This window comes from Aulostomus chinensis, chromosome 21, assembly GCF_037954235.1.
Source record: "Aulostomus chinensis isolate RoL2024-O1b breed Wild chromosome 21, RoL_Achi_v1.0, whole genome shotgun sequence".
NCBI classification, from domain to species: domain Eukaryota; kingdom Metazoa; phylum Chordata; class Actinopteri; order Syngnathiformes; family Aulostomidae; genus Aulostomus; species Aulostomus chinensis.
This window is the reverse complement of record NC_141340.1, coordinates 6,114,517-6,140,802: the sequence shown is the minus strand read 5'-3', so window position 1 is coordinate 6,140,802 and position 26,286 is coordinate 6,114,517. Positions and strand designations below refer to the sequence as shown.

Sequence of the window (26,286 nt, the reverse complement as noted above, 5' to 3'; positions counted from 1 at the left end):
CCCTAATGCACATACAGATGAGGGAAGGGTTTCTTTCTGATTGTCCGGCTCTGGGGAAGATGGATTATAAGAAAATTTCCCAGGAAGTTGGCGTGTTCTTTTCAAGCACGCTCATGGCGTGTTTTTGATGTTCTTGTCTTCTTTGTCCCAACAGATCCAGCAGAGGAGACAGGAGCTGGAACAGGCCTTAGCTGTCCGCAACACCTAAGTAAAGACCCTCCTGACGTCTGTGTGTCTGTTTATGTGTGTATGTGTGTGTGTGTGTGTGTGGAGGGGGGTGCAGTCAAGTGACAATCCTTCTAAAAGTTATTTACAGTACATAGCTCAAGAAAAGAGATGAAAATACAGTTTCTGGTATTTTCCCTTTTTTTGGAGAAATCCCAGAGGTCGTAGAGGTCATCAAATTTGGACACATTAATATAATCAGAGTGAGACAACAGCAACGTTCATGGATGGAAGCTCAACGCTGTACTGCCTATTTGTTTCAGGACTGTGGGGACGTCGTCACTCACCGCATGTGTTCAGCTGCATGGTGGAACCTCCGAGGTCGACCTCTGGGACCGCAGGCATCCTCAGACTCACTTCTTAATAGACCGAACTCCCTCTCGCCGCTCCTCTGTAAATACGTCACTTGAACGCCGCCTCTCTTTGAAGACAAACCAGCTGCTTGCACTCCTCCGCTGCATCTCATCGCGGAAGATTACCCAGTGTCACAATCATCTTCATATTTGTTGAACTGATTTTATTCATGGGAGAGATGTTTTGAGGGTAAGTGTGACTGCGTGCATTTTGTTCTCATTAGCAGAGTTCTTAAATTAATTACACCAGCAAAGTAGTGTGACACATTGGGTCCTGATGCTATCTATAAACCAGAGGTGTGACTTTTTATTTTTAGGGTTGAGTGAATCACTCATCTTCCATTCACTACAGTACATCAGTATTAGTCAAGCGAAGCAGCTGCCTGTGTAGAAGTAGAGCCATGGAGAGAAGTTCCGATCATCCTAATGAAGGCTTGTGATAAACATGCCGATAAATGTTGCGACTGGACAGACTCACTGCCTCTTCCTTGCGTAGTATTTTATGTCATGATGGTGTTACCAAAGGTTAGAAAAGAAGAAGAGATCACTTCAGTAGAAATGGACAAAAATATCAACCTCAGTTCGGAAGTAACTGCACAAAATGTTGTTTTAGGGAACGCGTTTGTAGACGCGTTTAACGCATCTGGGTGGAGTTTCCAAAATTATTAGCCAATATTTCTGCTGCTGTTTTTCTGACTTTTTGCAGGATTACGCAAAAACTACACAGCTGCTCTTCACCAAAGTTGGTGGGGCGAAGTAGGATAGACCAAGGAAGAACACATTCAGTTTTGTGGCAAATCCTTTTTAGAACAAAAGAAGACTTTGCACATTTATTAGACGGTGCGTGGGAGACCAAGCAGCTGCAAAAAAAAAGAGTCCTGCAACTTCCTGCTATATAATATTCATGTACGTTGTCCAGTACTTGACCTTCATTAGGCAAAAAATAATGAAGAAAAAGTGTTTGCCTGATGAATGTGTGGTACAAAGTGTGGGAACTACATGTTATATTACTAATTAGTGCAAGAGAGCACACCTTGGCTGACAGACCAGTGACCTCTACTGGAGAAGGTCAGTCAAGGCGCCTTATTTAAGCTGCTGCCGTCTGCCTCGTGCTTCCCCCACTGCTCTCCCTGCCTTTCCCTGCTCTCCGTGTGCGCTCATGGAAGGACAGTAAGTTTCTGAACACACCAACAAATTACTGCAACGGCAATTAACTTTCCTTCATGAGCTCAAACGTGACTGCTTGCATTTGTTCTCATTACACCAGCAAAGTAGCGTGACGTACTGGACAGTGATGCTATCTACAAACAAGGGGTGTGACTTTTTTATTCGGGTGGGCCAAAGAGGAACCCAGTACAAATGGGGACAAATCTTCTTAGCATTGCTAAAAGATTGTGCCAAGATTAGTCCACATGCTGCATTCGGGTGCTCCTCATAAAGTTGGAATTTTCAGACTTCCATCACCAGGAGGCTGCGATTACATGTCCGACCTCATGAGGACCAGCTGAGCCATTTGTCACTGTCCAAATATTCTTTCAGAAAGTGTCATTTAAGACACCCAATAAGCTGCTTCAGTACTCGTCTTGCACCTCACCTGCTGCTCTCCCTGCCTTTGGCTCTCACAACAGAGCCATACCACCAAATTAAACTGACTACAAAAGCAATCACATGTTGTTTTGGACTAAAGTAGTCCTGACTGACATTGTTTTTACGTTCAGTCTGGCGGAGGTATGCGCTCTCCAGGTGCCCTCTAGCTCCCTCTGTAGTACTGTTCTCCAAACCCTAAATGTATCACTGCAGTAAAACCTGAGCCCGGGTGAGTAGATCTTTGTCCATTTCTACCCTTTTTTATGTTACATGAAGATTCTTTTCTTTTCTAGAGATGTGAATGTAAATATGTTTTGTTTTTTTCTCCCCTCACGAGGGTCAACTGTACAGTATCGGGTCAGGGGGGTGGGGGTTGGGGGGTGGGAGCACCGTGAGCTTTGGGCTCGTCGGGGAGGAACGTGAGTGTTCCTCAGTGTACTATCTTCTTTATCTGTGATGGGAGCTGGAAAGCTGCGAGCTCCGTCTCCTTCAATCTACGTGGAATCTCAGTAGCTGTAAACACACAATATAATCCACACCAAACTCATTTTACACTTTTTTAACGACTTGTATGTATGTGTTGTATTGTCAGATGGATTTTCTCTCTCTCTCTCTCTCTCTCTCTCTCAGCGGTCAGTCTCTCGCTGAAACCTCACGGGGTTTCTTTGCACTGTGCTGTAATTCTTTGTGGGGACTCTCTTAATGACGGGGGGGGGGGGGGGGGGGGAGAGAGCCTCTGTATTATCCCAGCATACACAAACGTGATTGGATGACTTCACAATGACCTATGCATGCTCCATGGACTGATCTATCTGATGAAACCGTGTAAATATACAAATGTGGGCATAGAAGCCTGTGTGACAAACGCAGGACACATCGCATTTGCTGAAATGCCTTCTGTAACTTTTTTGCCAAAAATAATACGACCTACCAGCAACTAACTGTAGGTGTGATTTTCTCTGAACTGTGTTTTTGTTACTAGGACAGGACTCTTAAGTTATATTAACTGACCTCTATAGGGGAGTGATTATCAGTAGTATTTTAGTCCTGTGTCTGACCCTGAGTGTTTATTCTTTTGTTGTTGTTGTTGTTGTTGTTGTTGTTGTATGGCCAGGGCATTCACATTGTTGTCATACATCACTGACTCATTAGCACCCTCTTGTGGAGGAAACTAGAAGCTGCAACTCCTGGGTGACCGACTTGTGCACCACAGAATATCTGCTGTCTGTTAACGTTCATACATACATATGGTTGACATGTGTGTCTCACTCCCTGCATGTTCCTGAAGAGTGAAAACTACTCTCTCTTTCTCTCTCTTTCTCTCTCTCTTTCTGTTTACACTGTTGTCAGAGAGTCAGCGACAGGATGAGAAACAGTATCCATGACACTGTTTATCTGGAAAAGGGCAGATTTGTTTTGGTGATGCCGTTTGATTAAAAAAAAAAAGGGGGGGGGGGGAAGGGAAAACAGCTGTGATATTGTGAGACAGCTTGGATGTAAATAAAGAAGCGCTTGCCAAAGTTTGTAAATGCCATGCTATCTAAAGTGTCTTTTTTCCCCCACACACACTTTTTCAAGATCACAACACACATATGGTACATGATGGCATATTTGCAGTAAATATTTATTATTGTCGATATTTTCTGCAGTTTTTCAGTCGACGGTATCCCTTTCCCTGTGTTGTTAAGCTTCTGCACTCAAATGCTTTTAGTTTGGATGAAGAATTGTAAGTTCTGTCATTTATATTTGAGGGCGATGGCTCTGGATTGTGTGGTCTGACATTAGCGATACGACACAGCCCTGGAGATGCTGCGGAGAAAAACGGATTCATTTTGTGGCTAAAAGATGTTATTTGTTCCCTCAGACGAGTTCATCCATAGCCACAACATACATCTTTTCCCCCCTCGATTGCTATTTTGAGGCCTCAAAATCAAACTTGACACTTTCAAGTTAATGAATTTCTCTTTTTTTAAAGCATTATTTTTCAGCTGAAACAAGTCCAGCGAGCTAGTAACAGCCCCAAGTGTGTCATTCATGAACTGTTCTTCCACACAAAAGGTCTTTTTTTATCTTCCTTTTTAACCCTCAATTTAATCTTACGGATGTGAAGCAAAGCCCGATGGGTATTTGGAACTTTGTGACCTACTTTGTATCTCCAAGCTGTCAGTCATCCAGGCTGGCAAAGACTTCCCTGCTGTGGTGTGGAACATCTCATCACAGGCTCCGCTGTTACCGGTGGGGCTTTGAAAAGCAGCAGGTCGATCATGTTGAGTGTCACATGACCTGCATGGTCTGATGACGTTTGAAAAGACTTGAAAAATCCCGGTGTGCAAGAATGAATTTCTGCTTTGATTTTAATGAACTCCACTGATTTCTACTATTGACTGCGGGATCTAAAAGTGCAGTATCCAATTATACAAATAATCGTACAGCGTCCCGTCCACTCAAAGGACGCTCTCATGCTCTGCCCCGGCGTGGCGTTGCTCAGAGGTGGCGGACAGGCATCTCATTGTCCTCCGATTTCACCACTTGGAAGCAGGTGGTGCTCCTACCTCAGAAAGAGCCCCTTTCACTCAGCCCCTCTGCTATTCTCCTGAGACAACCCTCACATGGACAGGACCTGCGGGTGGGGCTGGGGGTGGTAAAGGGTGCTGTATTTACCCCTCCTCCTTCACAGAGGAGGAGGCTACGTGAAGCAAACTATTCAACCGTCCCACTGTATCCACCCACGCCACAGCCGGCTGGGAAAGTTCGACCCTCCCTCTGGACACCTCTCTCCCCGAAGACATCCAGATTAGAACGCTCGTCAAAAACCCAGGGAGGCCCGGGCAGGGGTGGAGAACTCAATGCTGGGAGACGAGGTGGGGCAGGCTGCTTTGGAACAAACTGTTCGCTGCTTCCTGCTGCTGCGCTTCAAGCTCTGAGGAAACCCGGAACCAATACAAGATATTCAGATTTCTCTGCCATTTTGCCTTTTCTTTACCTCTGCTGAGAGGATATTTTCAAGCATGCAGGTTTCTGAGCAACAGCACGAATGACCAAACAACTCTGAGCAGACATGTCCCTCTTTAATGTCTTTTTTAAAAATTAAAAAAAAGAAAAACGTCTTAAAGAAAAGGCAGCCTTGTTTCCAGTATCATTGAAATCATCTTCACGAAGGAAGACTTATGGCTCAAGTTCTTTTTCTTTTTTACCTCAGTGACTTTTTAACATTAGCAAAATACAATGGTTTAATATTGCAAGACAGATTGTCCTGTACTTTATAAGATTGGAATATTATTGTTCAGCCCCTGCGCGTCAATGGCAGGACTACAAGAAACTTCTTACTTCTCAGAGATCTGTCAGGGTCTGTTCAGTCGGTAGTGAGAGATGACGCCTCTGAGGCTCATTACTCACATCCTGCCAGATAGACTCAAGATGTCAGAAGCACCCAAAAGTGCTGAGCTGAGAGCTGCAGATAAAAACTACGCGCTCGTGTGTCAATGCGGTCTTTGATTTAGACGCTGGGCAAATGTCTCGTTTCCACACGTCCGGAGTCCCTGAATCGCTGTAATTAGTCCAGTTGTCTGCTGTGGAAGCCTCTGATATCTTTGTGAAGCTCCTCCCACACCACTTTGTCTCGAGTACATTGAAAAAAGAAAAAAAGATTGAACACTGGCGGTGAGTTCTGGATAGCCAATGAATCGCGCGCTAGCAAAAACAAGCTAACAAGCTATGCTTTTTCTGCCTTCGTGACAAAAACAGTCCGAATCAGCCTTTCACCCCGGGCTGGTCAGTGGGCGGGTCTATCGCCTTGCAGGGACCTGCTCCGTACAGAACCCACGACTACAGACATCAGACGCGTGTGGAAACGAGGCATAACTGAGCAGTTTTGCCTGTAACAACAGTGAGAATTTCAGTCGACAGATGTTTTCTATTTGTATCTCCAGCTTCTCAGTAATCTGTTGGTCTGTTCAGGGAGTTGTGAGAGATGACGCCTCCATGACTTAGTATTCATTTCCTCCTGACGTGACACTTTCACAGTTACAGCCTCCTGTCAGGAGGCCTCTGAACACGGGAGCTCAAGCTGCAACTATGACCTCAGGCTTCACCGCTGAGACGTCCAGGAACCCTGTTGCCCTAAACATGGGCAAGGATTTCAGCATACGGATGAGAAATGTGTTATTTTAGGGTTATTCTGCGTGAGCGTCGGCTCCAGGCAGCATGTGTGAGGTTTCAACAGTACAGTGGTCCCACGTCACCCCAGACATCCACCCCCTAGGTGCTGTTGGCCTGCTCTTGCTCAAACAAAGCCATAGCGAGATGGGAGCGTGACCCGAGACCTTCAAGGTTGCTGAGGACGCAGCGGTGATAGATGTCCTCGCTGAAGCGCGGGTTGCACACCCGCCGTACGTATTTCTGGATTAGCGCTGGTTCTACGGCTCGGAACACGTGTAAGCCAGAGTAGCGGACGAATATGTCGTAAACGTCCATGCTTTCCAGCATCTCCTCGTTGTCCAAGATGTCAACAGCCATCTTGGTCCGCGTGGTCATGTAGTCAGCGTTGTAAAAGCAAGCCTCGTCAAAGACACGGCGGTCAAAGTGGCCATCGCGCAGGGACTCTGAGGAGAAAGAGGAGGCAGCGGAGGGCTGCTGGTCACGGTAGACGACAGCTGGACTGTACTCCTGGAAGTGGATGGGGAAGAAGACCTGCCAGTTACTGATGGCGTTCATCCGGCAGCGGTTCAGAAAGTCAGCGTTGACCTCTGTCCACACGCTGGCCAGAAAGAACAGCGTGTCCACTGGATGCTTCTTAGAGATGATGTCCATCAGCTTCACCTGCGAGGGAACCTCTGTCTTCACGCTGATCCAGGGGATCTTCACGTCTCCGTACCGCTTCTCCACTTCCCCGATCATGGCTTTGATGCCAGCGAACACATCCGTCTGGCTGACCCGCTGAGCATCGAACGGATCGTAGATGAACAAGAATGTGAGTAAAACATTGTCATGAGTGTCCAATGTGTTCATCACATACATGTCGAGAAAATTCCCGACGTAGTCCTGGTCCTGGGCCGTGACAGGCAGGATGACCTGCACCCGTGTTGCCTCTGTCACATAAGGCATTGGAATGATTTCAACTGCACTTAGCGGTCTCAGCAGGTTAACCCGTTTGGCAATAACCTGGCTGTGGCCCTTCTGGGTATAGGCCTCCAGTGCCAGATCCAGCACATACTCCATGCCACGCGTGGGGTCAAAGCGCCGGTATCCGTTAAGTAGACGCCGCTTGCGGAAGCGTAGCTGCGGCTGGTAGCGCTCGTTCAGACGCTCCACTGCGATCTCAAGAACTGCACTGACATCAGCACGGTCAGCCCCCTTCATCTCACACTTGGGGGCGCCGTCAACGCAGGAGTAGATGTGCTCCTCAGTGAAGTACTCCCAGTTTATAACCTCGAAACGGGTTCTTGCTTTGAAGGGGGGGTTGATTCCGATAGGCCACGTGACTCCAGCTTTTCCCTCGGGAGTCAAGTCACTCAGGTTGTTGATCTGCATCTGGAGAGGACAAACAAACCACAACATCACTTGGTGGGGGCAAAGTCGCAGTCCAGCTACAGGTCATGTCACTGGCAAATGCACAGTCAGCAACGATCCCCCCCCCAAAAGCTGGATTCAATCAGACTTTCTCCCGGTTCACCTTTTGCGTCACTAACACAACGAGTTAACCAACAAGGTCCCTGTCAAATGGCCGGCTGTTGAAGAATGTGTTGATTTTGCCCAGCAGCCGCCATGGCGGTGCCTCCCTTGACCGCGTGCTGTTCAATCTCCAGGTTAAATACAGCGGCGGGTCCTCAGGAACACGCACAGAACATCAGGCTACTCTGGTCTGGCTGAACAGCAAATGTGCCGGAGTTCACCGATTCACAACATTAGCTAAGTATATTTGTCCGACTTTGAAAAGTACACAATGGGTCAGATCACCATGTTTACAAGTATTTCCAAAGTCCAGCTGTGGTCGGACGAACACAATAACTTGATTTTCCTCACATCAGGAAAACACACGTACTCATTCGCCAAATGAAAAAAATAAGCAATTGTCTTGACTTGGCTTTTGAAGCTTTATTTAGCACAGAGAGAGAATCATGCGGCATGAGCAATCGTCTCCAAGGAGAAAATAAATAACAGCAGCCGACGACTTTCAGTCAGTGCAAACACACATAAAACACACACACAGACATTTGCACAGCTATTTTAGTGAGGACAGTCACTGGCATAATGCATTCCTTAGCCGTTTACCCGAACCATCCCAACTCAGAGCCTGTGCCAACTCTCACTCTACCCCACCTTTCTAGATTTCTCGGAAAGTTTGAACTCACCAAAATGTCTCCACTTTCAGATGGTCTTCGCTGAGATGGTTTAAAACTCATACAAACAAACACACTCTGATTGTGGCAGCTGATTTACGAGGGTGTCAGACTGCCGAGCGGCAGCAGGGACGGAGGAGTAGACTGATGTTATCCAGTACATACGACCGCTGGCTTTAAACGCTGTTCAACACCTGATCAGCCACCGTTAGCGGCTGATCGTTTATATGAAGCTAGCCTCTTCTGACAAGTATAAATATCAGTATCAGTTAGGAATTCTAGCCATTATCCAAAAGTGGGTGCGGTGTGTTTTCACACAGGTGGAGGGTTGTAAACACAAACTTGTAGTTGACTCAAAGTATTTAAAGTCTTACTAACCTGCAGCTGCTGGATCTGCAAGTAAGTCCACTCCAGCTCAATCTGGCTGAAGCGTTTGTGCAGGCGGTACATGAGGTTCGGTTCTGACACCGGATGGACCGTGAAGGCGTTTTTAAACTGAGTGCTGTCTTCACGTTCTGGATCGGCATTTTTCCCGAGCTCAAAGTAACGATAGGTCATCTCCTGTGAGCCGAAAGAAAGAAAACATTAAGACCGAAAGGAATTATTTTGATGTGTAGTTTTGTTGGTACACAAGTGGCTTTGGTTTACCTGGTGCACCTCCACACAACTGAGCCCCAGGTAGTCAATAATGCAGCGACCCAGCCACTCGTCAGGTCTCACACTGAGAATGTCATTGCGGCAGGTGTCAAGGTGTGGCTGCAGACGTGCCAGCAGGCTGCGAGACAGCAGGTAGCCATAACCCCCATGGCAGTAACGTGCCTTCTCCTCCCCACCTATGAACTCCTCCGCCCTGCCCATGTACAAGTCCTGACCTGCGCTCAGGTGGCCTACTAGCTCCGACAAACGATCCGCCTGCATGTAGGTGTCGTCCTGAGCCAACAGGAACCAGTCATAGTCTGAACCGTAGTGCTGATGGAGGTGACGCACCGTCTCGTACATCAGCCAGACGGGACGGTCGTCACCGTGGGCAACCACAGTCATGCCATGAGGCACCTTGGGGCTGCGAAGACCTGTGAAGAAGAAGGTGCGATGGAAGTGGTGGGCAACTGTGCGGTTCACAGCCACGGCCAGCGTGTTGAGAGTTGCCCGAGAGGTCAGCACGCCCACCAGAAGTCGCTCTCTGATGCCCAACTCAGTGTGAATGTACCGCGTTCTGGACAGGTGGACAAAAAAACAGTGAGACAAGTTACAGACAAAACTACTGACGAGACAAAACTCTTCATTGATTATTCTGTCAATTACTTCCCAGTGAATTGATGGGTCTTCATTTGCCAGCACTCAAGTTACATGTTTTAATTAATAGCGGGTTAATTACTTTGTAACTGTTGTCTCTTCAACTAGTTTCCTGCCTATGAATTTGACAGTTCTATTTAATTCTTGTTTTTAACCTGACTGAAATAACAGATAAGTAGATAAACAAAACAAAGAATATTCTCTTTATGCAATGGTCTCAAAAGTACAATCTATCTATTAAATCAGTCTCAAATATATCTCGCATACATCTCTGACACAGAGCCTTTCTTGGCATCTATATACAGAAAGTATGAACGTTTTTAACTTGTCAGCACCTGTGAACAAAGGAGAGAAAACCTGTCCTCCACACCTACCTGAGGACTTTCTTGTGAGGCTTGTTTGGGTCTTTGTGGTAGGGTACTATACGTGGCTGGAAGTCCTCTTCTCCAGCTCCGTCCCTCGAGTCCCTTTGAGCATCTCCTCTACCCAGGAAAAGCTTACCATTCCCCAGTTCATCTCTGCAGGACTCATCGGTGTCCCCTTCAGTCCAGGACACCATCAAAAGACTCAGGCTGCACCCCAGAGACAGCCCGAGGATAAGGGGCAGAGCAGGCCTGAACACGGCCAAAAACGAGGACAGACGCATATTATCTAGGCGCTAGGAGCTGCAGTGGATGAGGTCGATCTAAGCAAGTTTACTAAACTGTTCTCTAAACTGTTCAAAATCATTTGATGTGTCAAAATTTCCCGATAAGCCTTTAAATCAATTTATATATATATAAAAAATGAGGAACCTTTATGAGGGATAAGTTGTCTACAAACAGACAGAAAGGTGCATTCACTGCCCTCTCAAACCTACTCGAGAGGTAGTCGTGGTAAAGTTGCTCAACGACAGATTAAATATGATTCAAATATTCCCGTTATCGTCATCGTGAATGTCAGGCTTCATCTATTAATGTGTAACACGAAAAATAAGTTACAACCCTGACTTCAGGATTAAAAAGGAACTAAAAGGCTGGTGTTGCTCAACTCAGTGTAAAACAGCGTTACATTCTGAGCTAACTGACGTTAATTAGCTTAACTAATTTTGGCTAGCGGCGGCGCTGATAGCGACTCCAACGGTCGGCTAACTAGCGTAAATATGTGTCATATTGTGAAGCTGACCGTTACATTGCTCTAAAAAAAAATTTTTTTTTTAAATGACAATCGCGATATACTTTTTGCCTTCTCTGACATTTTAAGCCCAATGAGCGAACATCAAAAGGACAAGCTAGCAGGCTAGCATCGCCTCTCAGATGTTAGTCCACATATCTCACTTTTGCATCCTCGCGCAGGAATCCCGGAGTGCATCTTATCTCAAAATTATCATTTTTTTCGGGCTGTCAGAAAAGTCATCAACCCTGACGATGAATGTGTCATCCATTTTCCTGAGTTGTTCTTCTCGACTTCCTCCAGAATCGGATGCCACACTGCACACTCGAGCGAGGAAAATTACGTTGGACCCTCCTCTCACATCCTGGTCGTCCTCATCGCCGCCGAGCATCACCGCTAACTGGATCCGCTAGCACAAGACGTAGCGGGCGGCATAAGAAAATAACCCCGAGTCCACTGCATAAGAGCAAACGTTAGGTCAACAAAGGAGTTCATATTATGAGCTGAAAATAGTGCCTTTAACCCCTTATAAACACGGAGGAACAAAGTTAGCCAGCTTTCATTTTAGTGCCACTTTTATTCACCCTTGCTTAATTTTTTCTAGTGTTTTCAGACTGACCACCAGCAGCTTCAATATATAATTTTATTTTTTTTACTAAATTTACAAACAAGTTGTATCTAAATTAGGAGAAAAGAGTCATTTTACTGCAGTCCCATGAGAGGGGGAGGATACATTTATTTTCACCGCCCTTCTTGACCATATATGGTCTGTCTGGCGGTCCGGAGAGCGGCTACATCCACCCGGCGAAAAGTGGACACGAGACGTCGGTGTGCTCCAGAGACCAGCAATTCATTATCCCGGTAAGAGAGACATCGGTTGGGTTTGACAACTACGGCGTAAAGAGATATTAGACGGGGGTTTCAGTTAAAATAAACACTGGCTTGAAAGAAAACAACGACTAGTTATCGCTGAATTAGTCGCTTCAGACCTAAGGTAGTTGGGCCTTGCGTCAAGTTAGCTTCCCAGGCTCAGGCCTGTCATTTGGGGCTACCGTTGTTAGCGTATGTTAGCTTCGAGGTTAGTCAACAGCGAGTGTATGATAAATTTTATGATCTGTTATTATGTTCAGTATCGTGTCTTAGTCTAATATTATACTTTTTGAACATTGCCATCGACCGGTTCACTCTGAAAATGTTGTATGTACCTTCAGTGTAGCGGCATCAGCTAGCTGCTAACAGCTGAGCTATCAGGCTTTCTGGCTAATGAACTAGCCCAACGTGCAAGCAGGTGGTACCTGAAATAATCATTTGCCTTAACAAAAAGACCGAAATTTGTAGATGTTTTCATGATATGAAGTGTAAGTGGTTCCTGGTTGACTTGCTTGTGCTATTCTCCTCATGTCAAAGTCTCTAATCAGTTCACCATGATGTGTGCTATGAATAAATTACATTTATGTAATGAAGGGGAGCTCAAAGTATTGAAAACGTTCGAGTCTGCGTTTGGGGTTCCCTATGGATCATTTTAGACTAATATTATTGATTTTGTCTCCTTTTTTTTCTTGTTGTTGAACAGCCTTATACAGCCATGCCGTCTGATTTAGCCAAGAAGAAGGCAGCAAAGAAGAAGGAGGCAGCCAAAGCCCGCCAGCGTACCAAGAAACCCGATGAGGTGAATGGGGAGAGTGAACAACCAGAGACCCAGCGGAATGGAGCAGAGAGCAATGGTGAGAGGACGATGGATCATTTGACTTCTCAAAACAATCTGTATTTGTCCCTCACCCAAGATGGATCCTAGGTCATTAGGTCATGCTTGAGCTTCACCTTTCCATCTGTCTGTCGGCCCGTAGATATCGCCAGCTTGACCAAGGAGCTGGATGAGTTTGAGCTGAGGAAGACAGAGGCTCGGGCAGTGACGGGTGTTCTGGCCTCTCACCCCAACAGCACTGATGTCCATATCAGCAGCCTGTCCCTCACCTTCCACGGCCAGGAGTTGCTAGCAGACACCAGCCTGGAGCTCAACTCGGGCAGACGCTATGGCCTCATCGGTCTCAACGGCACAGGTAGCCAAAGCAGAACATGTGTTCCCAATGACAGCAGCTTCCTGGAGTAAAGGAGTGGATGCTGGATGAGTTCATTATTGATATTTCTGTAATAGAACATGATCATCTTTTCATCTTATCTCTACCAGGAAAGTCCATGCTGTTGTCAGCCATCGGGCATCGTGAAATTCCCATTCCAGAGCACATAGATATTTATCACTTGACCAGGGAGATGGCCCCCAGCGACAAGACAGCCCTGCAGTGTGTCATGGAGGTAGATGAGGAGAGAATCATGTTGGAGAAGGAGGCAGAGCGGCTTGCTCATGAAGACTGTGAGTACCGTGAAGCGCCACACTTAAAAACAAAACACACAAATTTGTCATAAATGTTTGTCTCCAATTTCCACATAGCGGAGTGTGAGAAGCTGATGGAGCTGTACGAGCGTCTGGAGGAGCTGGATGCCGACAAGGCAGAAGTACGAGCCTCTCGGATCCTCCATGGTTTGGGTTTCAGCTCTGCCATGCAGCAGAAAAAGCTGAAGGACTTCAGTGGAGGGTGGAGGATGCGTGTTGCTCTTGCCAGGTGAACACAAAACACACTTTAATTTCATATTTTGCGTAAGAATGTAAAATGACGTTCATCTTTGCAGAAATTAAACAGTGTGTTTCAGTGAGCTTCAGAGGTGCTGGTTGTGGATTTAGTTTAACAGTTTCCTCTTTCTCAGTTATGCTAAGTTCATATAAAATCAACTAAGTTGGAAAAGTGACATTTATATGCAGTAAAATGAGTCTTGACAGTCTGTTTTTTTTTTTGCTCCAGGGCCCTGTTCATCAAGCCGTTCATGCTACTGCTGGACGAGCCCACTAACCACTTGGACCTGGATGCTTGTGTGTGGCTGGAAGAGGAGCTCAAATCGTGAGTTCGCACTTGAACAAAAAAATAGTCCCAAATGGTAAAAATATATTGACCCTCCCGCTTGTTGTCGTCAGGTTCAAGCGTATCCTTGTGCTCATCTCACACTCCCAAGACTTCTTGAATGGTGTGTGCACCAACATCATCCACCTGCATCAGAGGAAACTGAAATACTACACGGTAAGAAGGCTGCTGCTGATGCAGTACAGCAAAGTTCGCCAGAGCAAATTTAAACAGCAGGGCAGTCTGGAGCTGAGTCTGCCCACGGTGGATGACATGCAGCATCTATTTTTATTTGAAGGGTAACTATGACCAGTATGTGAAGACCAGAGAGGAGCTGGAAGAGAACCAGATGAAGCGCTTCAATTGGGAGCAGGACCAGATAGCACACATGAAGGTAAAGAACAATGCCAATGAATGAAAAGTACTGGAAAAAAGTGACAAAGTCCCATTGTTACCAGTCAAACTGAGACTTGCAAGGTTGTCACAAGAACCTGAAGTTGTTTGCCTTTCCCCACTTAGCCAATATATCAACATGACTGAGGACTATTTATCGAATTTGATATTTTGTTTTAATGTTTTGTGAAGGAACCAATAGTCAGCCCTACATCAGAGCCCCCAAATCAAGGCCTTTGGTTAAAGATTTTGTGATATTTGGTCCATATTACCCATCAGAAATGGTAGTTTGTGTATCATCTAAAGGTCTTGTACACCTTTTCCTCCTGTACCTGATAGTAGCATGTCAGTGCTCCCAGGAGATGGCAGTAGTGCATCTCAGAGTTCTGCCAACCATTAGACACTGGCCGTAGGGCATAGTTGCTTATCTGGTTACCCGGTGACCAGTGATGACTTGTCCTCGTAGACCTGCTCTATTTGTAGAGCTGCCTGATATAACTTCAGCACTATATAAACACGTTGAATGGGGGCGGAGTCACTGGAGAAGTTGTGGCAGAGCGCACACCCCTAGTCTCCAACAGAGCAGGGCAGTTGTGAGAGTCAAGTTCCAGTCTTGAACTTGGCAACTGCTGAGCATGTTGTAGTAGTGCGACAGCCCTGATGAGTCTTTTTCTTTTATCTGTTTGACTTCCTCCAGAATTATATAGCCAGGTTCGGTCACGGCTCGGCGAAGCTGGCGCGACAGGCTCAGAGCAAAGAGAAGACACTGCAGAAGATGGTGGCCTCAGGCTTGACTGAGAAAGTTGTGAATGACAAGGTAGCGTAATGACCAGTCAATGGGCTTGAAATGGTGGAGCCGACACTGTCATCATGATACTGACACCTCCCTATCACCCCACCCCCACCCCCAGACTCTGTCATTTTATTTTCCTCCCTGTGGGAAGATTCCTCCTCCTGTTATCATGGTTCAGAATGTGAGCTTCAAGTACAGCGACAACACAGTGAGTGTTCACCACAGTCAGCATTAACCCCCCCCATCAGTGCTTCATTCATCTCACACTCGTCTCTCTCTCTTGTAGCCGTACATATATAAAAACCTGGAGTTTGGTATTGACTTGGATACTAGAGTGGCTCTGGTGGGGCCCAACGGAGCAGGGAAATCCACACTGCTGAAGCTGCTGATGGGAGAGGTAGGTTTGTTCACCTAACAGCCTGCAGCAACACACATGCGCACATCAGGATATTCATATTTGCTCCCATTCTGTTCCTCTGTGCAGCTCCTTCCTTCCGACGGCATGATCCGCAAACATTCTCACGTCAAGATCGGCAGATATCACCAGGTAAGAGAACAACCTCGCCCAGCTCTGGACCGGCTCATCCAGACCTCGACACAACCCAGATTACCATCTTACGCTAACTCCAATCACGTCTCTTGCGTTGCAGCATCTGACGGAGCAGCTGGAGCTGGACCTTTCACCTCTGGAGTACATGATGAAGTGCTTCCCTGAGATCAAAGAGAAGGAGGAGATGAGGAAGATCATCGGGCGCTATGGTCTCACAGGAAAGCAGCAGGTTGGACTCTTATCTGAATGGTAACAACTGAGTGGAGTTGTTGACCAGATTAGCAGATTTGCTTTACGGTTATGAATGATTACGTCGCTGACGGGCATCTTCGTAATGCTCATTTCATGATCTGATGCCTCAATTAGAAGTAAACAGCAACTTGGAGTGGAGTCAGGCCGGATTATTTGCCGATTTCTGCCAAATCCTTTACAAAACAAAGCAGGGATTAAATGAGAACGTAGCAGATGCGGCGAAGAGCATTTTGATCCTTCAGTTTTTGTTAAACTTAAATCTCACAGCTTTAGATTCTTGGTTTTAAAATCGATTCAACGTAGTTTGTCGAGCTGCCTCAGTCTGAATAGTCGTGTCGTATTTCTTCTCCGTGCTGCAGACGGGCAACCTTGAGGGTTTTTACTCTTAATTGCAGAGTACAGGTTATTGTCAGGTGCCCGTTCGTTGCTCAGCGTTCACTCGTGGTTCAACGTCTTGCAGGTCAGTCCGATCAGAAACCTGTCGGATGGTCAGAAGTGCCGGGTGTGTTTTGCCTGGCTGGCCTGGCAGAACCCTCACATGTTGTTCCTCGATGAGCCCACAAATCACCTGGACATCGAGACCATTGACGCACTGGCCGACGCCATCAACGACTTTGAGGGCGGCATGATGCTAGTTAGCCACGACTTCAGGCTCATCCAGCAGGTACACACGGCGGCTCCTGGACATTTCTAATGAATGGGTTGTATTTCGACGTAAGTCTACTAACTAATGTTGGTCTCCGTCCTCCAGGTGGCTCAGGAGATCTGGGTGTGCGAGAATCAAACCATCACCAAGTGGAGCAGCGGCATCTTGGGATATAAGGAGCACTTGAAATCAAAGATTGAGAAGCAAACGCATGATATCTAAAGCAGCAGCATCACTCGGGGGGCCGTTCCTGACACGATGAGCAGGAAACGTTAACTAACTAGAACTGATACAATCTCTTATGCATCTTATTGGACATGTCTGTTGTACATGTTATACTGTATTTCATCTTGGTTTGACAGTGCTGCACCACGCTGACCCAGGCCCCCACCCCTCCACCCCCTTCACCTCAGGCTGCACTCTGATTGGCTGACTCACCTGAAGCGTCTCAGTGCATTTTGGAATGCATTCCATTGTGCTGTCTTTATAGAAAAGTTTTTATTTTTTTTCCCGAATGTTCTGTTTTATCCCATCATGTCCACAGCAGCTTTTAGGTCATATTTTATGATATTTAAGAGTTGACTTTTTTTCTGCCTTATTTAACAATGTAATGCAATAAAAAAATTTGTCTGAATAAACAGAACATCAAAATATTTGGGTTGAGAAGACTTTTATTTTCATTTTAAACTCAATGAATACAATGTTTATTGAAAAAATCAACAAGCTTTTACAGAAAATAAACTCTGTAAACAAGAGGATAAGCTGCTTTGGATAGTGAGAATGACGGCTGCACGGATCCCACCTCAGTACAACAACCACTACATCATGGAGGCAGAACTACTCCAAGAATATTCTTGGTACAACAAAAAGTTTAAAAAAAAAACCATTCACAAACTGCTCAGTGCATCGCCAGGACGCAGTTTAATAACCTTTGTTAGTTGCAGGAAACTAGGACACAAGTCAGAAGTACAACTGCTGCAACAACTAGTAACAAATCAGTTAGATTGTCATTTTAATGCAATTCTCTTATCGTAACTACATTTTAGTACAAACTGAAACATTGTCAAATTATGAAAGTTCCCGAAATGAAACACGAACCCTTGATTTGTTTCGCTGTTAAGACTTGGAGTAAGAAATTATAAACAATGTGGTAATGTTGAGGAGCCTCTAAAGTACATGGCTGAGGGGGAAAAAAAAAAGAAGCTTATTTTTAGTTCATATCCCTTTCGAGGCTCCGTAATCATTGCCTGAAACACATTTTTGTCACGGTGGCACGAATGTGCTGCCATACTGGAGCGACGCGAATGTTATTTTTTAAAGCCATTCGAAGAAAATCGCACACCAGCTTCAGACTGTGTACTGAAAGTCAATTTTTCTGTAATCGCTTTCGATGCTGGACATCATTTGCAGCAACACTGCACAGTTGCTGTCCGTGGAGCTCACAAATGAAAAACTAAATCTAACAAAACCTCAGCAGGCTATTAATTCTGTTACATGAACGCATTTTGAGATTGTTAGTTTCAAGGAGAAGTAGCCATCATTACTACCTCTATAAGGCTTCCTTCATCTGGCTGAATGGACAAGCTGTTAATAAGGGTTTTATCTCTAGGTGCCTTTATCTGACCGCTAAGTCTTGAAATGCGCGCTGTTCTACGTTATGTTAGCGTTCCTGCTTGCTGGCTCCGCTCAAAGGAAACATGGCGTCTTCCAACCGATGAGGCTGCATGTGAAGCTATAGTTCGTCAGGTGGAGGTTTCCAGAGACAAAGAGCTGAAGTTTATGTGATTAAATACTGACTGGTTCTATTCATGTAAATGGTCAAGTTTCTAAGCACTCCCATTCAAGGTTCAACTCGCTGGCGTGCATGATTGACCAATTAGTGGCACAAGCTGCAGCTGAAACAGTGCAAGGAGGAGGAGTGTTTCGTACATGCTGTTGTCAGGCCTTCCTGGTGGCAGCATGGGTGGGGGTGTTACAAGGGGATGGTCACAGCAGCCAGAGCTCAGGTACCAAGCTAAGGGTTTCAGTGCTCACTGGTCATCAAACTCCTTGTCTGACACTTCATCCAGGGGGATGGTGCGAATGTTGATAGCCCGAATGCCTCTGATGTTGGTGTACGTGAGGAGGCTTGTGATTCCCATCAGACTCACACCAGTGCCGTCCAGGTTCACCTGAGAGAGATGCATGTGTTTCAGGAACTTCACACCTGAGGAGGAGAAACCGTGAATAATCCACATTACTGATCCAGACAGTGACTTAACAGGTCACCAACCTCCAATCCATAAATTGGGCAACTTCACGTAGCCTCATAGAATAAAGCGTTTTAGCGTGTGACCTTACTTTGATCTGTGATCCGCGTGCGGCTGAGATTGAGCGAAACCAGCTGATGACAGTGGATCAGACCTTTCCTCACCACCGTGTCTCCCACCTGAGTGCTGGCTAACCCCAACATCTAGAAAACAGAGACTCATGTCACTCAAATGTCATGCAGACAACAGAGGATCACACCAGGCATCTTGACGAGTTACTAGAACTTTGCAATGGCAATAAAAAAAGTCAGTCAAGATCCTACTGCAGCAGCGGGGTAGAATTTACTGTACCAGTCATTAAGAAGACATTAATTAAGCTATTAATCTATCAATAGGAGCAAGCTTACATCACAAATGCTTCCTGTAGAGGAATCGATATGCTATCATATTACGAGTATCTCCTTTTTACACACGCGCGCGCACACACACACACACACACACACACACACACACACACACACACACACACACACACACCATCATTACCAGCTACTGAATTTGCTAACAAAATGAAGAGAAGCGTTCCAGGCAGCTCTGTGAACCCCCATTCAACACGCTCAAAGATAGAGTACAATGTTTTCTTTGGAAAGCAGGTTAGCAGCAGCTTTAACTCTGGATTCATGGATGACTGCAGCTGAGACGTCATCAATAAAGTCACCTGGAGGTGTGGCAGACAGGTAACGAGGGCTGCCACTCCTCGGCTGGTGACCGCCGTGAGGTCCAAGCACAGCTCCTGCAGCTCCAGCAGGCCCCGTAGAGACGGAAGCCCTGCGTCCGTCACCTGAGTGTTGCTGAGTGACAGCTTCTTTAAACTACACAAAATAAACAACATTCCTATTAGAACAACCTGCTGTAATATATATGTATATATTTATGTACAAACTTGTGTAGTTGAGGTGGGAATAAATGTAGGAGTGACCTGATCAGGGTGGAGAGATGGGCGACCCCCTGGTCTGTGACCTGTCTGTAGTCAGTCAGGTCCAGCTCTGACAGCAGAGATAATCTAGAGAGGAAGGAGAGCCCGCTGTCTGTCACCAGGTGGCGTCCGGGGAGGGTCAGCTGAGTCAACTTCAGACCTGAGGGAAAGGTTGACATCTTGGTTGAGATTTACTCCGTCTCATCTGCTTTTCAAGAATCCCATTTACGAACCTGAGACGAGCTGCAAGGCCTGGTTGCCATCTGCGACGGGGATGCCGGCTAAACTGAGAGACGACAGTGTGGGGTGTGTGGCCAGCTGTGTTAAAGACGCCTCCGTCACACTTGTCCTATCAAGGTTGAGGGTCTGCAAGCTGGACAGCTCTGCTAAAGCTGACACGTCCTTAACCTGGCAAATCCATTGAGACAAAGGAAAGCTCAAGAAATGGACAAACCGTCGTAAGAGGCGACTGCTCCGTTAAGTGTCGTACCTTCGTTAGCTTGATGTTGAGGAGTCGCAACTGCGGCACACACCTGGGCAACACTGCCAACGTGGCTCCAGTTATAGCCGTCTGGCTCAGGCTGAGCTGAGAGAGGCAAGAAGGAGCTGACTGGAGATACAGCACCATCCCAGCATCGGTCACTTTGGTCTGGTCCAGGAACAGGAAACGCAGACTCTTTAAACCTTGAGGACGCAGTATGAAAGAAAACATTAGTAACAATATTTCTCTGACTTCAAAGATTATGCACAATCTTGTAACTGCACGTACAGCAGTGTTGTGTAATCTATGATTTAATCCGCTTGTCGTAGCAGTCTGAGCCTTGCTCAGACAAAAGGCTGACCTGTGATATGCTGCAGACAGGAGTCGGTCAGTTTGCTACAGGAGGCCAGGTTGAGAGACTGGAGTTTGACCAGACTGGACAAGATTGACAGGCCTGAGTCTGGACAGGATATTAAAATCAATAAAAGTTTACACATCAACTTGATAAGCTTGCATCCACATCAGCTGACACTATGATGGTAATATTTTACCCGTGATAAGAGGCGAGTTGACCAGACTGAGATGCTTCAGTGCTGTGAAAGCCCGTAACTGCCGCAGGAGCTCGTTGGTGGTGTAAGGGTAGCAGTCCAGGTCAAACTTCTGTAGCGGGCAACCGAAGAAGAGCTCCAGGGTGCGTGGACGTAGCAGCCTCTCATGGGACATGTGGTTGAGCAGAAGCTGTGCTAGCTCTGGGGTCAGGCCTGCCAGACTGCCTGCGTACTGCATGCTGGGAGCTGGAAGAATACATGGAGTAGAAAAAAAATGTAAACAAATCATTTTCATGCTCAGTAAGAAGATCTTTCTCTCACCAGTCATGAGCTGGACCGTGGCGTGGGTGGCCAGGTCACACAGGGATGAGACGCTGGGCACTCTGAAGGGTCTTTTAGGGGGTAACGGCTGCCCCTGCGAGGCATGGGCGTCTTCCTGCTGCGCAGCTCTTTGAAGTCGCTCAACCGCAGCCAGGCCTGCAGCTATGGGCGCAACCCGGACGCCTTCGTCCTCTGGCTCTGCTTGAGCTTCCTCCGGGGCCTCTCTAAGACACAAAGACCCGAATTGCTTCAACAGAAATAAGACAACTCGGGATGAATTAATCAAATTTCAGTGGAGGGAAACTTAGTCAGTAGTGACACATCTACAAGAATTGGTCAAGGACGTTACATCCTTGACGTTGCTGTTGGTGTGACAGTTGGATTGAAATTCTTCTTACTTGCAGAGCTTTTACTGGGTTGGGTAAACACCGAACCGAGCAACACTGGTGTCACCCCTGCCACCCCGGTGTGTGAGCATGCCCCAGAGGGGTGACGTATGAACAGAATAGCAAAGGCTTTTATAACCACACTCCAGCCCCATCAGCTCATGGCAGAACGTTCTGTCCCGCTATTCTGCATTTTTATACAGATAACGAGGTGTAACGGCAGCACAAAGTGAACGGACAGCGGAAAATGCGCTACAGCGTGATAACTTTTAAGGAAGAACTTGCATTCAGATTTGAGCAAACACCACATTTAATTTGTATTGCCAAATTAGGCCCATCCATCAGCGCGTTCACGTCGTCTGAGTAACACTAAAATACAGAATTATTTTGTGACTAGAAGCCATTTTTAATGTCCAACTAAGCTTGAGGAGATTGAATAGACGTATTCATTTCAAAGTTTGAATACAACCCTCCCATCCATAATGGTACTAAACTGCAATGTGCATCAGTGCCGTAGCGAGGAGGCCCTCACCTAAGTCGGTTGCCCTGCTCTGGCCAGTGATGCCTGGGTTCAAACCCTCCACGGATCCTGTTCTCTGGGAAGAAAGGCAGCCTCTGCATTCCTGTCAAAATCAAATAAATGGTCAAGAAAACATCCAAACCAGCCAATATATTACACACTCTTCCATTATCCTACTACACACCTCGAATCAACATCTTGGGTTCTGGGTCTCTGGGTCTTGACTAACTTGTAATGGGATTGAGCTCTGGTCATATTTAGAATACTACATCACCCTCACAAGCTTCAGAAGATGCTGTATGATTGGCTGTAAGCAGTTCTGACCCTGTGTACTGTATGTTTGAGAGAAAGGGGCATTAACCTACATATTTCCTAATCCTAATCTCTCTAACATACAACAACAGGGCAGTCAGTAGGGGTGGAGGGGGGGGGGGGGTCGATTCTCACTTGAAAAATTATTTCTCCATTAAAAAAAAAGTCGATAATCATAAACCTAAAATGATTCATGAAATTTTTGACCGTAATTCCACAGTTGCTTGGCAGCAGAGCGGCGTGTTTGAGGGCAGCTTGCATGGCCAGAAAACAAAATATGATATTGTTTCACATCGTAGCTGAAAACCGACAGTCTGCAATACCCACAGATGGAGAGATTCAACATGTCTAGCTTGGCAAAGCATCTCTCCAACGGACAATAATATCACGCCTTCAAATATAATTCAAACAAGTGTGATTAGTTTTTCTTTTTTTAATGTGACAAACAACTGGGATCTGACAAGGCACTCGGGACGACGGTGTTCAGCGATAAATCAATATCGATACACCATATTTTAAAAGTCGCAATTCGCAACACAAAAACTACATGTTTTATGGAATAACTTAAAGACTAGAGTGCATCAAGACACACCACTTTTAGCAAAATTGTGGTCCCCTGAATTGAAGTGTACAGTGAACCCCCACCCCGGGCAGTCAGCTTAATGATCAGTACAGTAGAGACTTATGCAATGTACAGCATGAAACTGAAAGAAAGGGAGGCAAAGGTCATCTGTTTTTGACACGAGCAAACAAAAAGTTACATAAATGAATGGATACATGAAGCCAGAAGAGCATTTAGTGGGGAGGAGAATGAGAAAACGCATGCAAACCTAGAAAGCACTCAGCGCATGCGTACCTCCACTGAGGGGTTCTTCTGGTCCCCAGCACTTTCATGCTCTGACCCTTATTATGGCTGCAAGCAGCAACTGATACGTGCGCTGTGGCGCAAATATGACTTCCTGTGTCCACTAAGTGGCGCTACAGAATGCACACTTTCTAAATATCATGTTGCTTCTACATCACATAAGGACAACAGTGTCATTTTGATGTATCACATGACGCTTGCTCATCTAATGGTTCCTCCTTGGCCCAGACTACACATCACCACCAAGTTTGATACAATCAGCCTTACGGTTTTTGTGTGATCCTGCTGATAGACAAAAAGCAGTACCATTTAGCAGATGAGGTGGTTCGCCCTCTTCTTCTTCATTGACCTCTACGCCAGCAGCTTCGTCAGGATTGCCAGGAACCAATCGCTGACCTCGCCCTGCTCAATCATTAGTGAGATACAACAGAAAATCAGCCTCAGTTGGTGTCACTATGCTGGTTTTATTCAATGTGATCCTCACCCCAGGAGTGAGATGGCCCCATCAGAGGACCAACCCCAGGAATCCCTGCATAATTCACTGCCACCTCCCACAGATCGTTGGGTAGCGGAGGGGGTACATCAAGGTCCGGCTGTCCTGCCCCCTCCTGGACAGGGATGTGTGGCTGAGGAAGCGCAGCACACGGAGCCGGTTTGTTCTGTCCCGCTGACAAAGGTTCTGCTGGACTGGGGGGGGACTGGGGTGTCTCTGGGGGAGTGGTCTGAATACAAAGTGCAGCATTAGGTGTAAGCCCAAGGGAACGCAGAGAACATGCAAGTTCTGCCTCTCCAAAGCGTTTCCGTGGGAACCCCTGGAGGAGAGAAAAGGTGGGTAGGGAGGGGTGACGTCCTGCGATGTGCTCCACAACACTACGCAGAGGGGCGTCGGCTGGAAAACGTTCTCGCATGGACTCGCCAGATGGGAGTCGAATCTGCGGCAAAATACAAGAGCACGGTAACGACGCTGTGTCAACCTGACATGACCAGACATTCAGGTTCTCCACAGCCTCACCATGAGGATACAGTTGTTATCCACATTAGTCTGAACCTTTCCTCCAAGTTTCGGGGCTTGACCCCCCGGCTGAGACGTCTCTGCAGCAGCACTCGTCTGGATCTTCTCCTGCAAGCTCCTACGATCCTCAGCTATCCGCTTTAACACCAACTCGCGCTCCTGGTAGACCGAAAAAACACAAAACAAGATGTTCTCTTCTAAGATTATGAATCAAGCAACTGACTGAGAGATTTTCTTCTCTGTGTGATAAACTGCCAGTGTGGCTGAGTTGGCACTGACACAGTTATACTGGTCGGTACTGCTGACCTGTTTCTTTTGTCTTCTTTCTGCCCGGGCCTCCTGAGCCACACGCCGTCTCTGCTGCTCCTCAAAGTCACTTTTATCCTGTTTAATGCGGGACTCGACTGGCTGGGGGCCTGGGGACAGGTTGCAGGATTGTGATGGTCTCAGGACGAGTGAAGCACTGGCTGTAGGGATAAAAACAAGCTAATCAGTGACTTTAATTAGCTATTCTTTTAGGCCTTATTGAATACATAAACTATTTATCCATCCATTAAAACAAGAAATCTCTGTATGTTTGGCTGTTTTTTGATGATCTCAAACTTAGCATTGCTAGCACCCAGTACTGAGTTTGAAGGTCTAGAATCTAAGGGTCAAGAGTCCAAGTAAGATTCTGGATAGCTTTGTTGCTGTGAGGTGAGATCAGAATCACACAAGCAATGGCCCCTCAAACACCAAGCACCGCACTAATAAGTACAATTAAAATGAACAGAATTATCCAGTTCTATTTCATTCCTACATTTTGGTAAATTGGAAATGAGTCAGAGTCGTAGGTGTTGGAAACATGCCCCTAATATCAGCAGGAGACGTACGTGACTCAGAGGTGCTTGTTGATTCTTTGGGAGGGTTGAAGGCGGAAAATGCAGTTTCAGCTGGTTGCGATGACTGCTTGACCAACCTGTGCCGGGGATGCTGACCCTGTAAGAGCCTGTCAATGCGCGAGAGATGAAAAGAAGCGTCACCCAAGAGGGCCGCCGGTTTGAAACACCGTTTGTAAGATAATTTGACGGGACAACTCACCACTCGGCTGCCTCGATCACAGAGAAATGTCCCGCCTGTACAGCAGCCTGGATCTGTTCCTCAGTGAAACCCATTTCCCTGAGGGTCAGGAAAAGCTCCCCAATAGTCTGCAACACAAAACAAAGACAGAGAAGTGGACAGCTGTCGCACAAACATGCCTCAGATGTTGCTTTACACTTCATCAGCCATCACCAAGGCAAGAACAGGGAACAATTTGTCTGTATTATCCACCTTCGTCTGCTGCTAAAACGAAAATGCATATCTCTTAGTATCAATGGTCTTCCATTGACTGTGTTTATTGATTTGCTTATCCACAGTCTAACAAAGAGAAAGACGCGATTATCAAGCTGTTGCCTTCAGCTTTATGCATCATTACCAACTGATTTAATCTTGGCGTTATTAATAACAAGAACAGCCCATTTGTCTTTCTGTGTCCTGCTGTAAATCGGAACCAAAACTGATTAAGCGAGTTACTTTAGCTTTTAAACTCCCAAATGCTCTGTTAATGTCTGGTATTAAACTTTGAAGTTAGTTAGCCTCCGTCATGCTTTATACACTAAATTGCAAAAAAAAAAAAAAAAAAAAAAAGTCTTCCAAATGAAACTCAACGATCGTCTAGAATGCTAGCCTGTACATGTTGTTGTAGCTTTCTGGCAATGAGGGCTGTCAAAAGACGTTAGCATGAAGGCGAACGGCTAGCTGCTGGAGACGATTAGCAATGCTAAATCAGACTGCTAGCTAGCTGGCTAATACTGTGTTTTACGATGTTACGTTAAAATATCCGCCGGGCTGTTTGGAGCTTACCGGAGAAGCAGGAGAATTCATGGCGCCGTGTTAGCCTCACGGTACAAAATACAAAGTGAAACCGATATTAATTAGCAACTTTCTTGACTTCCTGGTTGGATGTCCTACGCAACCTGCTAAGCTAGCTGTGCTGACCTCTCCCCCCCCCCCCTGTGATTTGTGGATTGACAGGACTACAACAACAAACCAGCCTACC

General features: G+C 46.3%; 4 protein-coding genes across 11 annotated transcripts in view; 2 read left to right on the top strand and 2 right to left on the bottom strand.

The window, feature by feature from the left end:
* smarcd3b (SWI/SNF related BAF chromatin remodeling complex subunit D3b) overlaps positions 1-2,869 on the top strand; it is a 42,256-nt gene extending 39,387 nt beyond the window's left edge. For all 6 annotated transcript variants that reach the window (XM_086191657.1, XM_086191658.1, XM_086191654.1 and 3 more), the window contains 2 exons: positions 155-208; positions 489-2,869. In XM_086191657.1, the coding sequence (XP_086047783.1) occupies positions 155-208 (54 nt within the window). In that variant the 3' untranslated portion in view covers positions 489-2,869. The remainder of the gene's footprint in view (positions 1-154; positions 209-488) is intronic.
* Positions 2,870-5,212: 2,343 nt separating this feature from the next.
* chpf2 (chondroitin polymerizing factor 2) lies at positions 5,213-11,516 on the bottom strand. Of its 2 annotated transcripts, XM_086190733.1 has the most exons (5): positions 11,113-11,516; positions 10,171-10,410; positions 9,152-9,716; positions 8,882-9,064; positions 5,213-7,694 (listed from the first exon to the last, which is right to left on the bottom strand). In XM_086190733.1, exons 1-5 carry the CDS (start codon positions 11,118-11,120, stop codon positions 6,423-6,425), a joined length of 2,268 nt encoding a protein of 755 aa, XP_086046859.1. In that variant the 5' UTR covers positions 11,121-11,516; the 3' UTR covers positions 5,213-6,422. The 2 variants fall into 2 exon arrangements, with proteins under 2 accessions (XP_086046859.1, XP_086046858.1); XM_086190732.1 differs by having other exon boundaries at positions 10,171-11,515.
* On the top strand, positions 10,987-17,187 carry abcf2b (ATP-binding cassette, sub-family F (GCN20), member 2b). Of its 2 annotated transcripts, XM_086190735.1 has the most exons (16): positions 10,987-11,093; positions 11,252-11,809; positions 12,522-12,672; positions 12,796-13,008; positions 13,137-13,319; positions 13,398-13,569; positions 13,807-13,902; positions 13,977-14,079; positions 14,201-14,296; positions 14,993-15,112; positions 15,207-15,296; positions 15,375-15,485; positions 15,573-15,635; positions 15,739-15,867; positions 16,351-16,554; positions 16,642-17,187. In XM_086190735.1, exons 3-16 carry the CDS (start codon positions 12,534-12,536, stop codon positions 16,756-16,758), a joined length of 1,836 nt encoding a protein of 611 aa, XP_086046861.1. In that variant the 5' UTR covers positions 10,987-11,093; positions 11,252-11,809; positions 12,522-12,533; the 3' UTR covers positions 16,759-17,187. The 2 variants fall into 2 exon arrangements, with proteins under 2 accessions (XP_086046861.1, XP_086046860.1); XM_086190734.1 differs by having other exon boundaries at positions 11,036-11,809.
* An 8-nt stretch (positions 17,188-17,195) lies between these two features.
* On the bottom strand, positions 17,196-26,286 carry LOC147241458 (uncharacterized). The gene is made up of 17 exons (XM_086190731.1): positions 26,091-26,286; positions 25,287-25,393; positions 25,079-25,194; positions 24,513-24,673; positions 24,207-24,365; positions 23,679-24,126; positions 23,501-23,596; positions 22,030-22,120; positions 21,112-21,335; positions 20,794-21,036; positions 20,604-20,702; positions 20,252-20,445; positions 19,995-20,169; positions 19,765-19,921; positions 19,504-19,657; positions 18,877-18,988; positions 17,196-18,742 (listed from the first exon to the last, which is right to left on the bottom strand). Exons 1-17 carry the CDS (start codon positions 26,109-26,111, stop codon positions 18,567-18,569), a joined length of 2,733 nt encoding a protein of 910 aa, XP_086046857.1. The 5' UTR covers positions 26,112-26,286; the 3' UTR covers positions 17,196-18,566.